This window comes from Bacillus rossius, chromosome 11 (genome assembly GCF_032445375.1).
Source record: "Bacillus rossius redtenbacheri isolate Brsri chromosome 11, Brsri_v3, whole genome shotgun sequence".
Taxonomy (NCBI): Eukaryota; Metazoa; Arthropoda; class Insecta; order Phasmatodea; family Bacillidae; genus Bacillus; species Bacillus rossius.
The window spans coordinates 32,599,549-32,611,719 of NC_086338.1; the positions used below are offsets into that span (position 1 = coordinate 32,599,549).

General features: G+C 38.6%; 1 protein-coding gene across 1 annotated transcript in view; it reads left to right on the forward strand.

Annotated features, from left to right (window-relative positions):
* Positions 1 to 12,171, forward strand: part of LOC134536774 (activated Cdc42 kinase Ack) — a 69,139-nt gene that overhangs the window by 18,029 nt on the left and 38,939 nt on the right. The window contains exons 8-10 of the mRNA XM_063376689.1: positions 2,450 to 2,613; positions 4,936 to 5,093; positions 6,500 to 6,639. Coding sequence (XP_063232759.1) covers positions 2,450 to 2,613; positions 4,936 to 5,093; positions 6,500 to 6,639 — 462 coding nt within the window. The remainder of the gene's footprint in view (positions 1 to 2,449; positions 2,614 to 4,935; positions 5,094 to 6,499; positions 6,640 to 12,171) is intronic.

Genomic DNA, 12,171 nt, shown 5'->3' on the forward strand with positions numbered 1-12,171 from the left:
CTCTCCCTCCCTCTCTCTCCCTCTCTCCCTTTCTCTCTCTCTCCCTTTCTCTCTCTCTCCCTCTCTCTCCCTTTCTCTCTCTCTCCCTCTCTCTCTCCCTCCCTCTCCCTCCCTCTCTCTCCCTCTCCCTCTCTCTCCCTCCCTCTCCCTCTCTCTCCCTCCCTCTCTCTCCCTCCCTCCCTCTCTCTCCCTCTTTCTCTCTCCCTCCCTCTCTCTCCCTCTCTCCATTTCTCTCTCTCCCTTTCTCTCTCTCTCCCTCTCTCTCCCTTTCTCTCTCTCCCTCTCTCTCCCTCTCTCCCTTTCTCTCTCTCTCCCTTTCTCTCTCTCTCCCTCTCTCTCTCTCCCTCTCTCTCCCTTTCTCTCTCTCTCCCTCTCCCTCTCCCTCCCTCTCCCTCCCTCTCTCTCCCTCCCTCTCTCTCCCTCTCCCTCTCTCCCTCGCTCTCTCTCTCTCTCTCTATATATATATATATATATATATATATATATATATATATATATACAGTAAAACCCCTTATTTGCACTTTTCAAGGAACCCCAAGGAAAAAGTGTAAATTGCGGGAAAGTGTAAATTGTGGGAAAGCACTTTTATTGGCAGTTAATGCTAAATTTTAGCTTAAAAAAATGTATCAGCATTTACTGGTGCTACAAGACAAACAATAGTTGTTTACAACACATTAAAGTACTAACAGGAATATTCAGTTCCTTGGCCAAAACCACTCGGGTACCCACATGCTTGTCAAACTTCTCAATAATTTTAATTTTATCTTCAATAGATAAAGTATTTCGTGGAACTTTATACCTATCCATCTTCAATCAAAATCTTGCCATAAATAATATTGTGAACGATAAAAAAACACGTGCTAACCAAAACGGACGTTGACTAATGTAAACAATGAAAGCCATCATAGATATGTACTGTACATAATGCAGCACTACTAAATATACGTACTGTGTATGAGCGCTTTCCGGTAGTATCGATAGCTCAGCGCTTCGGACTATGCTCTGCTACGAGAGTGCTCTATGACACCATAAATAAAACCGTTTGTGGTTTGCTACGAAAGTTCTCTATGGCAGCAAAGATTAAAACGTTAGTAGAGGAGAGGCACCATAGAACTTGTCGATACATCAAAACGAAAGGTTACAGACAATAGGCGAACTACTTCAAACTTTTCACATCTATGACTAACGTGACGAGTATTTACATTTTTACCGTTTTTTGAAACGTACATTCCGGGTTTTTTGGTTACGTAGCGGTGTAATTTCAGGGAAAATGCAACACGAAAGTTAATGTACAATAAAACGGACCTACATAAAATGACGTTATTTGCGGGAAAACGTCAATAACGAGAACGTAAATACGAGGTTTTACTGTATATATATATATATAGTGTCCTTTTGTTGCTGCGCGGGCGTGACCAATTACATTTGTGTTACTTCGAGAATCTCTCATTGTTTTGATCGGTGGGTAGTTTTTATCGGTGTGCAAATTGTGGATTTTGGTGGTTGAGTATTTTCAAAATTGAATGGTAACATTTTCGAATTGAATGCGAATTGTTCCGAAGTGAAATAGTTGTCTTAATTTTCTTAGGTGTACGTATTACCTTACATAATGCAACAAAATAAACAACATCCACATGTAAAGTTTCGGTTAGCAAGGCTAAATTCATTCATACAGCAACCTTTGCTGTTCTTGAAATTTAATTTGAAAAAAACTGGACAGCACAGTGACCAAAGGTTTTTTTTCTTAAATGTGTTTGGTTTGGGAAATTCTTGAATTCTAATTGAACTATAATAATTAGCTAAACAAATTGGTAGAGGTCAAAAAATTATGGCATACCATTTTTCTCAGTTGTTTTAGACTATTACTTTTAACTTATCAGAACAAACTTTTTAAAATGTGTTAATATTTAAATATTAATATAATTTAAACTACTAAGCATTAAAATTTGGTGAAAAGCGATTGGCTTGTAAATATTCAAATTTTTATTTTCAATATTCAACCTCCGAAAGTGAATAAAATTTGTGTTTACTAATATTTGCACACCTCTAGCAGTTTTAACATTATTATTATTATTATTATTATTATTATTATTATTATTATTATTATTATTATTGTGTAATTTAAGGTTGATGCTCCAAACATTTTTCTAAAAATAAAAAGAAGCTTATGTTTTAATCCCATCATCCGGGTTTATGTAGACACCTGGGTGGAATTTATAGTTAAAAATTAACCAAACTGTAAAAAAAAAATAGGTTCGAATAATGGGCTCATACCTTACCAGCAGGCAAGGTGTGTTTTCGTATCTAGTGGCCTTGTTGTTTATGTGACTTTAACTCCAAATATAAAATTTTGACGTATGTTAACATGGCTATTATGACTAGAAGGTTTTAACCTGTGGGCGTTAAGCTTAAGTTTGCAGTTGTGAGAAGTTTTTTTTTTTGGTTGCAGACACGTGGATGTTTGGAGTGACTCTGTGGGAGATGTTCTCGTTTGGCGAGGACCCGTGGATGGGGCTGAATGGTACGCAGATCCTGCGGAAGATTGACCGCGAAGGGGAACGCCTCCCTCAGCCAGATGCGTGCTCCTGGGATGCGTATCAGCTGATGTTACAGGTGAGTTTCACAAAGTAAGAGTGTGAGCTCTGCCGCTTGAAGGCAAGACATTTTGGTTCAAGTTGGAACTTTACAAAAAATCCACACATTACCGAGAGACACCAATAAACTAACATAGTAAAATTTTCACAAGAATCGTGAATACTGTGTTTACAAAGGATCACCCTTGCACATAGTGTGCACCTATAATTTATTTTTGGCATAAAAACCCAAGATTTTCACTGTAAGGGTTACCCTCGAGTTTAATATCTTAAAAGAAATACAGTAGAACCCCGATTTAACGAAGTGCTATGGTTACCGAAAATGTTTACTCTAAATCGATGTTTCGTTAAATCCGATTTTCCGATTTTCAATGACCCCCGCACTCATAATCGCGTCCCTATCGTTTCCATATCGTAGACAGGGTCGACGCTGATATCTTGTGCTGCCGTGCTATCTCAGACTTCGTCAACTTTACATCTTCAACGTCTTTTAATCTCGCTCGTACGGCCCCCGGTTCGTACGTACACCTCGGTCGTACATACAGATTTTCAGAAACCGTGAAAAATTAAGCCATAAAATAAAAGTTTAAAAATATGTAAAGTGTAAGAAATACGTAAAAGTGTATTAAAATACAGTCGCAACCTGCAGCGTTTATAACAAATACGAGCTACATACACATTGCGTCACAGTAAAAAATAAAAAATAAAAAAATTGGCCGCAAATTGATGGAAAATTTCCGTCAATAGCGCGCCGTACGCGGAGAAAGGTCATTGTACTCGGTCAGCTGCTATTACGGCGCGGCGTAGCCGCCGGCTGACACTCTTTGTTCGCTGAGCTGCGCAGCACTTATAAAAAACGTATTCCAAAAACTAAACACCGTGCACAAAGCTCTTACTGAGAATAATAAAGCTGTAGCAAACCGTATGTATTCGGTACCGAGTAACAGGTGCGCCATCTAGTAACGAGTAACGAAACATTACACACGGCTGCATCTCGTTACTCACATTTTTCGTATGTTTTACGCATGCGCGCGCATATTCTATGAATTTGCGTTACAAAGAACGATGTTTGTTTATTAAGTAAAGTATAATTTGGAAATTCGTTGTCAAAGTTTTTTACTGTTTATTTAAGGTATTGTGTGTGTAGACAAAGTTTGAGATTCGAACAGAAACAACGTAAGAAAGTATTGTTTACAAATTAGAAGTATGTTTTTATTATCGCGTATTTTCACTTTTTTTTTTGTTCTTATCTTAAAAGAGATACTAGTATAAAAAAGCCGCTCTAATGAGATGTAATTGTTTCTTGGTTAACAATAACTGTTAATTATCAAATATTGTTAATTGTTTATATTCTATTTATTATTATTTACGCGACGTCATACTGTACGCGTACGCAATACGACTCGATTCGTTGCTGCAACATAACATAGCATGTTATGCGGTATCAGAAGTAACGAGTAATGTAACGTGATACGATAGTAACGAGTACTAATTTTGTTATAGTAACGAATACATACGGGGACGCTTTTTTTCGTTACTTTTACACCTCTAGAGAATAATGATAATGACGTATTGGTGTGACGTGGTCACAAGTTGAAAAAACCTAGAGGATGGGAAAGGGAATATTTGGAAACGTGTGATTATTGGCTAGCACTGTTACTATGCGGGCGTGTTTGGAAGATAACGTGGTGAGTCAAGCCAGGCATAGAATAGGGGGAGGGGGATGCGGACAAAGAAACCCTTCATGACGTCATGTGTCGCGGACAGTCTATCTATCCAGGCGCGCGCAATGGCATGCACCTACGCAATTCAATTACAGCGCCCGCAGTTTTTAAGCAATTTGAACAACTTTTTTAATTTTTTCGTATTTGGACAGATGATGCAAAGGCACATATTAATATATAGTACCTCCATTCTATTACTGACACCACAAAGTGTAATTTTTAATAAGATTCCATTACTATTTACTTTCATTTTTTGGAAATTTATATTATTATTTTAATAAATTGGTGTTTTTTTAATGGTTCCTGAAAACCTTTACGTTAAATCGCTGTTTTCGTTAAATCCGTGTTCGCAAAATCGGGGTTCTACTGTAAGTATTTTTGATTTCAGTTAAATAGTTTGATTTAAAATGCTGATTATTTTGTGATTTCAATTGCATATTTGTGTTTTGTAGTTTATTAACATGCTTTTCAGTGTAATTTTTGTTTTATTGCACTTCACCATATAATATTGTCCCTACTTTCTATGTATCATATTTCTATCATCAGGTCAGTTTTGTTTATAAAATAAATTACTTTAGCTTTTTTTTTAGTGTATTTTATCCTGTCATGTGTTTCAGTGTTGGGCGAAAAATCCAACTGATCGTCCGACATTCCTTGCTTTAAAGAATTATTTCTCTGAAACCTTTCCGCCCGTAATGAAGGCTTTGAGGAAGTTCGAGGAACCCAACAAGATGATTATTGAGGAAGGAGACAACATCATTGTCATTGATGGCAGGTTTGTACCCAGTACACTTTAGGAAGAGAATGTTTCACAATGATTTCAACTATTGTTACATGTTATTGTTTTTTTTTTTTAAGTTTTAAAGAATGTGATTTAAGATTCAATTTAGACCTGAAAATTGTTGCTATAAATGTTTTATTTTAAGTGTAAGAAAATATTGACTTTTTATTACTTTATATCTGTGGGAATTTATATTCAATAGAGCTCAAAAATTTTTGATGAATCACATTCGGTTCTACTAAAAAACTGTTATAAAGTTGGAGCTTGGCTTGATTTGGGGTTTTTTCAAAGCTTGGCTGGAGTGTTAAAATTAGTCTCTCATCCATCTGTAATAAATACCGTATTAAAAAAATGTTTAAAGCAGTTCAACATTTAAAAGTATTTTATTGAGAATGGTTTAGTTACAGATAAGTAGTGTATATGTGAGAGAGAAAACTAGTTTAACTGACATGAAGGTTTCATAATAAAAAAATCTTAATGACAGTTTCAGATTCTAAAAAGACTAAAAATGAAATTCCTTAATGATGTCGGCATTGTTGAATCATCAGGCTGAGTATTCAGAGAGGTTAACCCTCTCATTTTGCCTTATACACATCTACACCTTGGTAGGTGAACTTCTTGATGATTAGATGAAAAATTACACACACTGCCTTCAAAAATCATCAATTGGCCATTTTCAACCACTGCATTCACGTACACATAAGGCAGGGTTGTTTTATATTGGATGGCTTACCCCAGCAGAAGTTTCTGATATGACCGCAGGTAGTAGGGGGTGAAATGCAATCCAGCACACTGCTATCTTATATTCTTGTTACTGTTTTTCACCCTTGTAACATGTGTGTTTGACAGGTAACAAATTGGAAGAATTCGGTTCTAGAGTAAAATATTAGTAGGGGCTGGAAAAATTAGCATTTCTTTGTTTACTAAATTAGAAACTATTATTTTATTGATTTTATAAATTAGCATCTACGTATTATTGTGGAACTAGCATTTTCATGAAACTTATGTAAAACTTCATGTTTACATTCTCAATGTTTTGAAAACTAAATAAGAGAGTGCAGCCTGTCTTGTTTGCATCTTATTGCCAGACCATTCGGCGTGTGTGAATATCAGTTTTTTAGTTTGAATTGAATACGAATGGGAAGGATATGCACTTGGGTCTGCTAGCTCCAGGTTGTCTAATTTTTCCAACTTATTAGCCTCTAACCTAATAATAATGGCTCTCTATTTATATTTATATTTTTTAAAAAAAGTGGGAACTGACGGAGACAGTGCAATGCTTTTGCTTAAAGCTAGGATCATCCTGATGAGAGCAATTTCAATTTTGATGGCAGTTCATAATATGAAGATAGCTGCTTTGCTATCTGCACGCAGTCCTGTCTTACAGTTTACTGACGCAGGGCCGAGCTGTACTGGTGGAAGGGGCAGAACCAGCGGACGTTCCAGGTGGGGCAGTTTCCCCGGTGCCTGGTGAACCCCATGCGCAGGAAAGCGGTGGAAGACATCAGCAAGCCACTGCAGAACTCTTTCATTCACACAGGTAACAGCGGGTTCATGTTTTAATGAGCATTTCAGGAGCCCTTCATAAGATTTACTTTCCGTACCTTTCTGCCACTTGCCCGGACAGCGTTGAAATAACCTAGCAAGTTCAATCATTTCAAATCCTATTTCCTTGTACATAAATTAAACTACTGTATTTACCCATGTACCACCCGCCCCCATGTATGACCCGCACCCCTAATTTTCAACACACTCTCCAGGAAAAAAATTTTTTTTCCACTATAATGTCATTTACATGTGCCAGCATAAATAGGGAAAAAGAGTCTGTCATTGTAACAACAAAGTAAACACAGAATTTTATTATACTGGCTTGATGCTGCTCGGCACGGTCCGGCGCTGCCTGGAATGCTAGGTCGGCACGGTCCGGCGCGGCACGGCACGGTCCGGCGCTGCACGGCACGGTTCGGTGCCGCCTTGGCACATCCCAGCGGGCGACGCAAGCTGTACACGCGGCGCACGACGTAGTTAACAATATTGCTTGTTTGCTATTCACCCGCGCTACAATATGCATACCTGCCAACCCTCCCGCTTTAGGCGGGAGACTCACGATTTTATACCCTTTCTCCCACCCTCCCGATTTGTCATTAAAATCTCCCGTTTTTTGGTTCTGTTTCTCTTTAAGTTTTTAATACAATAAATTTATAGAATTAATATGTTTGTACCATTATTCCGTACAATTGTATAGTAACTACGGTTCGTACCATAACGTGTAGTTATTTTAATAGCCTAAATGCCCACAATTGTCGGCTAAAACTCTTGGTTAAGCGTACATCTAAGAAAGAAACGTAGTTATTTACGATAATTATGGGAGCTGTTTTGGTACACGTTCGTCATTGGTGTTTGTTAGCCAACCAGAAAAAGGTTTGTTTTCCAAAATGGCGTGTTTTGTCAACATTGTAAACTGTGTTTTCGGTGGTGTTTTGAAATAAAGACGGACTGGATTAATAATGAGTTTATGATACCACTGTTTACATTCGTGCCCAAATTCGCTTCGGTTTGTTAGCCGGCTATGTGTGAATTGTTTGTTCGTGCCCGAACAAATTCACCTTTGTTCACGTCTGTGCTCACAGAATAAGTGTAGAGGTAGCATTATAGTAGTCTTCGAATTAATTCAACGGTGTATTCAAAAAAAATATTATTTTGTGGAAGCAGTTGCGTGATGAGTATTTTGTGCGCGTTTAGTTGTAGGTAGGCATGGTCGGGCAGAGAAATTTGACTTCGGGCGGGCTCGGGCGGGTAATTGTCCAAAATTTTCGGGCTCGGGCAATCTCGGTCGGGCATCAAAATCAGTTAATGAAATAAATTTTGAACATAAAATAGTCGTACTTAAGTTTGCATTGACAAACCTGAACTGTTTTTATTTATTTACTATACCGCACTGATATGAAAGTTAAACATTAAACTAAAAAATAGAGTGCATATTAATCTTGAAAATAAAGTGCTTATTAACTAAATTGTGTTTGGGTAGCTGCTTGAAGGTTCATTGTCACTGTTGATTGTTTGACCTACACTTCCACTGGTATCCATTTTGGTAAAATAATGATAGGGATGGTCGGGTACCCGAAATTTCGGGCAGTGTTTCGGGTATCAAGTATACCCGAAATTCCGGGCGGGTATTTCAGTGCCCGAAAATATCGGGCACCTTGGAAAACGGCAATACCGCACGGCGCAAGTAAACAAAGCTTCTTTTTTTTGGAACGCGCGGCAGCTGCAGGAACATGCCACGCCGCCGCCGTCCCGGCACCAGCCGGTGAAGTGAGTGTGTGTGAGAGATAAGATAAAGAAGGTGCCCGGTCAGCAAGTGTGTTTGTGGGAGGGGGAGACAGATATAAGAGAGCGAGCCCTGTAGCAAGCGGAAGTGGTCAAGGTCAACATTTACCGTTACTCTCGCTGGCTGACTAACGATGCAGCTGGTCGCCCGCCTCTCTCTCTCACACACACACACACACACGCGCGCACGTACGCACGGCGGATGCTCACTGCTCAATAGTCACAAAGTAGTGTTCAAGGCCGGTGGAGCTGCTTGCTGTGTGCGAGAAGGATTATAAGCTGACTTTAATTACACACATTGTAGTTGCGTGGCATTTACAGAAAGTGGTTGTGAATTGTTTCTATTTAATTCATGTCATTATTTTACCAAAATGGATACCAGTGGAAGTGTAGATCAAACAATCAACAGTGACAATGAACCTTCAAGCAGCTACCCAAACACAATTTAGTTAATAAGCACTTTATTTCCAAGATTAATATGCACTCTATTTTTTAGTTTAATGTTTAACTTTCATATCAGTGCGGTATAGTAAATAAATAAAAACAGTTCAGGTTTGTCAATGCAAACTTAAGTACGACTATTTTATGTTCAGAATTTATTTCATTAACTGATTTTGATGCCCGACCGAGATTGCCCGAGCCCGAAAATTTTGGACAATTACCCGCCCGAGCCCGCCCGAAGTCAAATTTCTCTGCCAGACCATGCCTAAATAATGACATGAATTAAATAGAAACAATTCACAACCACTTTCTGTAAATGCCACGCAACTACAATGTGTGTAATTAAAGTCAGCTTATAATCCTTCTCGCACACAGCAAGCAGCTCCACCGGCCTTGAACACTACTTTGTGACTATTGAGCAGTGAGCATCCGCCGTGCGTACGCGCGCGCGTGTGTGTGTGTGTGAGAGAGAGAGGCGGGCGACCAGCTGCATCGTTAGTCAGCCAGCGAGAGTAACGGTAAATGTTGACCTTGACCACTTCCGCTTGCTGCAGGGCTCGCTCTCTTATATCTGTCTCCCCCTCCCACAAACACACTTGCTGACCGGGCACCTTCTTTATCTTATCTCTCACACACACTCACTTCACCGGCTGGTGCCGGGACGGCGGCGGCGTGGCATGTTCCTGCAGCTGCCGCGCGTTCCAAAAAAAAGAAGCTTTGTTTACTTGCGCCGTGCGGTATTGCCGTTTTCCAAGGTGCCCGATATTTTCGGGCACTGAAATACCCGCCCGGAATTTCGGGTATACTTGATACCCGAAACACTGCCCGAAATTTCGGGTACCCGACCATCCCTAGTTGTAGGCCTACTCCGCAATAGGGATTTAATAGAAATGGCCTACAGTGAAGTATCTTGTTGTGTACAAGAAGAGATTTAGTGACGAATTTCCGTGCATTTTGCAATCGAGGAAAGGTGAACATGCTGCATTTTTTTCTTTGTGTCGTGATTTTTCCGTCAAAATAAACAAAATTTCACCACCACCACCACCACCCCCCCCCCCCCCCCCCTTCGCGTTTTATTGGGGGCAACAAGCATTGTTTACTCCACTAAAAAACCTCCCGCTTTTTGACTGGCCAAAGTTGGCAGGTATGAATATGATAGTAACGGGTTGGATACTTATATTTTCATTGTAATAAATGCTTCCAGCATTCTGTAATGTACGATAAATCCATTTTTTTCAGTCTTAATTTTTGTCCAAAACCTCAAATTCCATGTATGACCCACACCCCGATTTTTGAATGTTGTTTTTCGGAAAAAATGTGCGGGTGGTACATGGGTAAATACGGTAAACCAGGCCTGCCGTTTTTACGGATTTTATCCGTTTTCACGGATATTTGAAGCTTAAAACGGACTAATGGATAAACGGCGACATTCACGGATATTTACGACGCTTCGCCGATATTTTCATATTTGAATTTCATTCGTGTAAATATTTACATTCGAATACCTATTTGAAATTGTCAAACCATACAAGCATCCAACAGTAAAGCAAACACTCACATTATGTGTAGCGCCATGGAACTTCCAATCGTTTAACCACAAACCAAAAACATTTACTCCCACATATAGTTTCATGAAGTACAATATCTATGGTTTCGGGGGAAATGTTTTTCGTTTGTTGAGTTAAACGCTAAGAAGTGTCATGGCGTCATTAAACATTGGTATTTTTGCCATTACAATGTTTTAGGTGCGGCATTTGTTTACAAATTTCTTACGTGATTTAAATAGTAGTTTTGGTCTTAGCTGATTGTGATGGAGAAAAAACTAGACTTCGCCGGACAGGTCACTTTATAAACAGCATTATCGTAAAGAATGAGATCAAGAATTGAAATGGTTGAGGCGTAGCAAAACGGAATTTTCCGCCGTTTGTTCGACTTGCAACTCGGAACTGAACGTGACAAAGGGCGGCTTGAAGATGCAAATTCATGCGAAAAACCAACGAGCTGCTGATCAGAGTTGTTCTTTGACGAGTTTTGTAACCAAACAAAATAATTGATGCGGAACTGTTATGGGCGAACTTCGTTTGTGAAAACAATTTATCTGTGAAACTCAGTGATAATTTCACGAAACTTGTCCCGCAAATGTTTCCAGATAGTGAAATCGCAAGAAACTTTCCTTGTTCTCGCACTAAAACTAGCCAGATAATTATTCAATCTTTGGGTACATCAGCTGCAGATTAGGTTACCTATACAATGAAAAAACAATTTTTCACACTGATGATTGATGAATCAACTGATGATACAGTCACTAGGCAGGTTGAAGTGTTAGCAAGGTTCTTTCCATCTGAGATTGTTGAAACTCGTCTGTACAAAGTAATGGCTTTGAGTGGTGCTGCAACTGGAGAAAATCTGCTGTGGAAAGGGTTTTCAGCAATCTCAAGATGGTTAAAACTGTTCACAGATCGTCAATGGAATCACCAATGTTAAATGCGCTGTTGCATTGCAAAATGAGAACATCTGCAGGTCTGGCTTTCAAGCCCACTGACGAGATGCGGAAAAGAGCACAGAACATGAAAAAGTAGCTAGTTAATGATGTGAAATACATTTGTTTTTTTAAACTTGTAAATAACTTCAGTTGTATGGATGTATTTATAGTTTGTAAATAAGAAAAGCACCAAAGCCTATACTTTTCATTTTATTGTGATACCAACTATTAGTTTTGTAATGTAAGTGGCAAATTTTAATAATTTCTTACATTCATTTGATTTTTTAAAATTATGTTTTGGAATGCAATGTATATTTTAAATTACCGCGAAAAATAAATTATTTCAATTACTGCTATAAATTTTACAGGATTTTTAAATGCTGTTAAGGAACCTAATTTGGTGACAGGCCTGGCATAAAGTGTCACAGTATGAAATTAATGGTAAAACATTTTCCACTGCTTTGTAAACTTGCAAAGGTAATGCTTATTCTTCCACACAGCAATGCAAGGCTGGAAAGGATATTTAGTAAGCTCAACCTTATCAAGACAGCGCACAGGTCATGTCTTGAATCACCAATGCCAAATGCTTTGTTGCATATCTCTTCTAGGAAGAATATGGCAAAATTCCAGCCAACAGAAGAAATTAGGAATAGGGTAAAACATATGAAAAAGTGATACTATTTAAATACTGCCAGTGGTGAAGTGTAGGCTACGTGTGTGTAAATACTTGTATAATGTGTTAAAAATTGAATTGTTTTGATTGAAGTATAGTTATGTACATTATGATAAAGTAATTTTCATAAAAATTGCATATTTTTT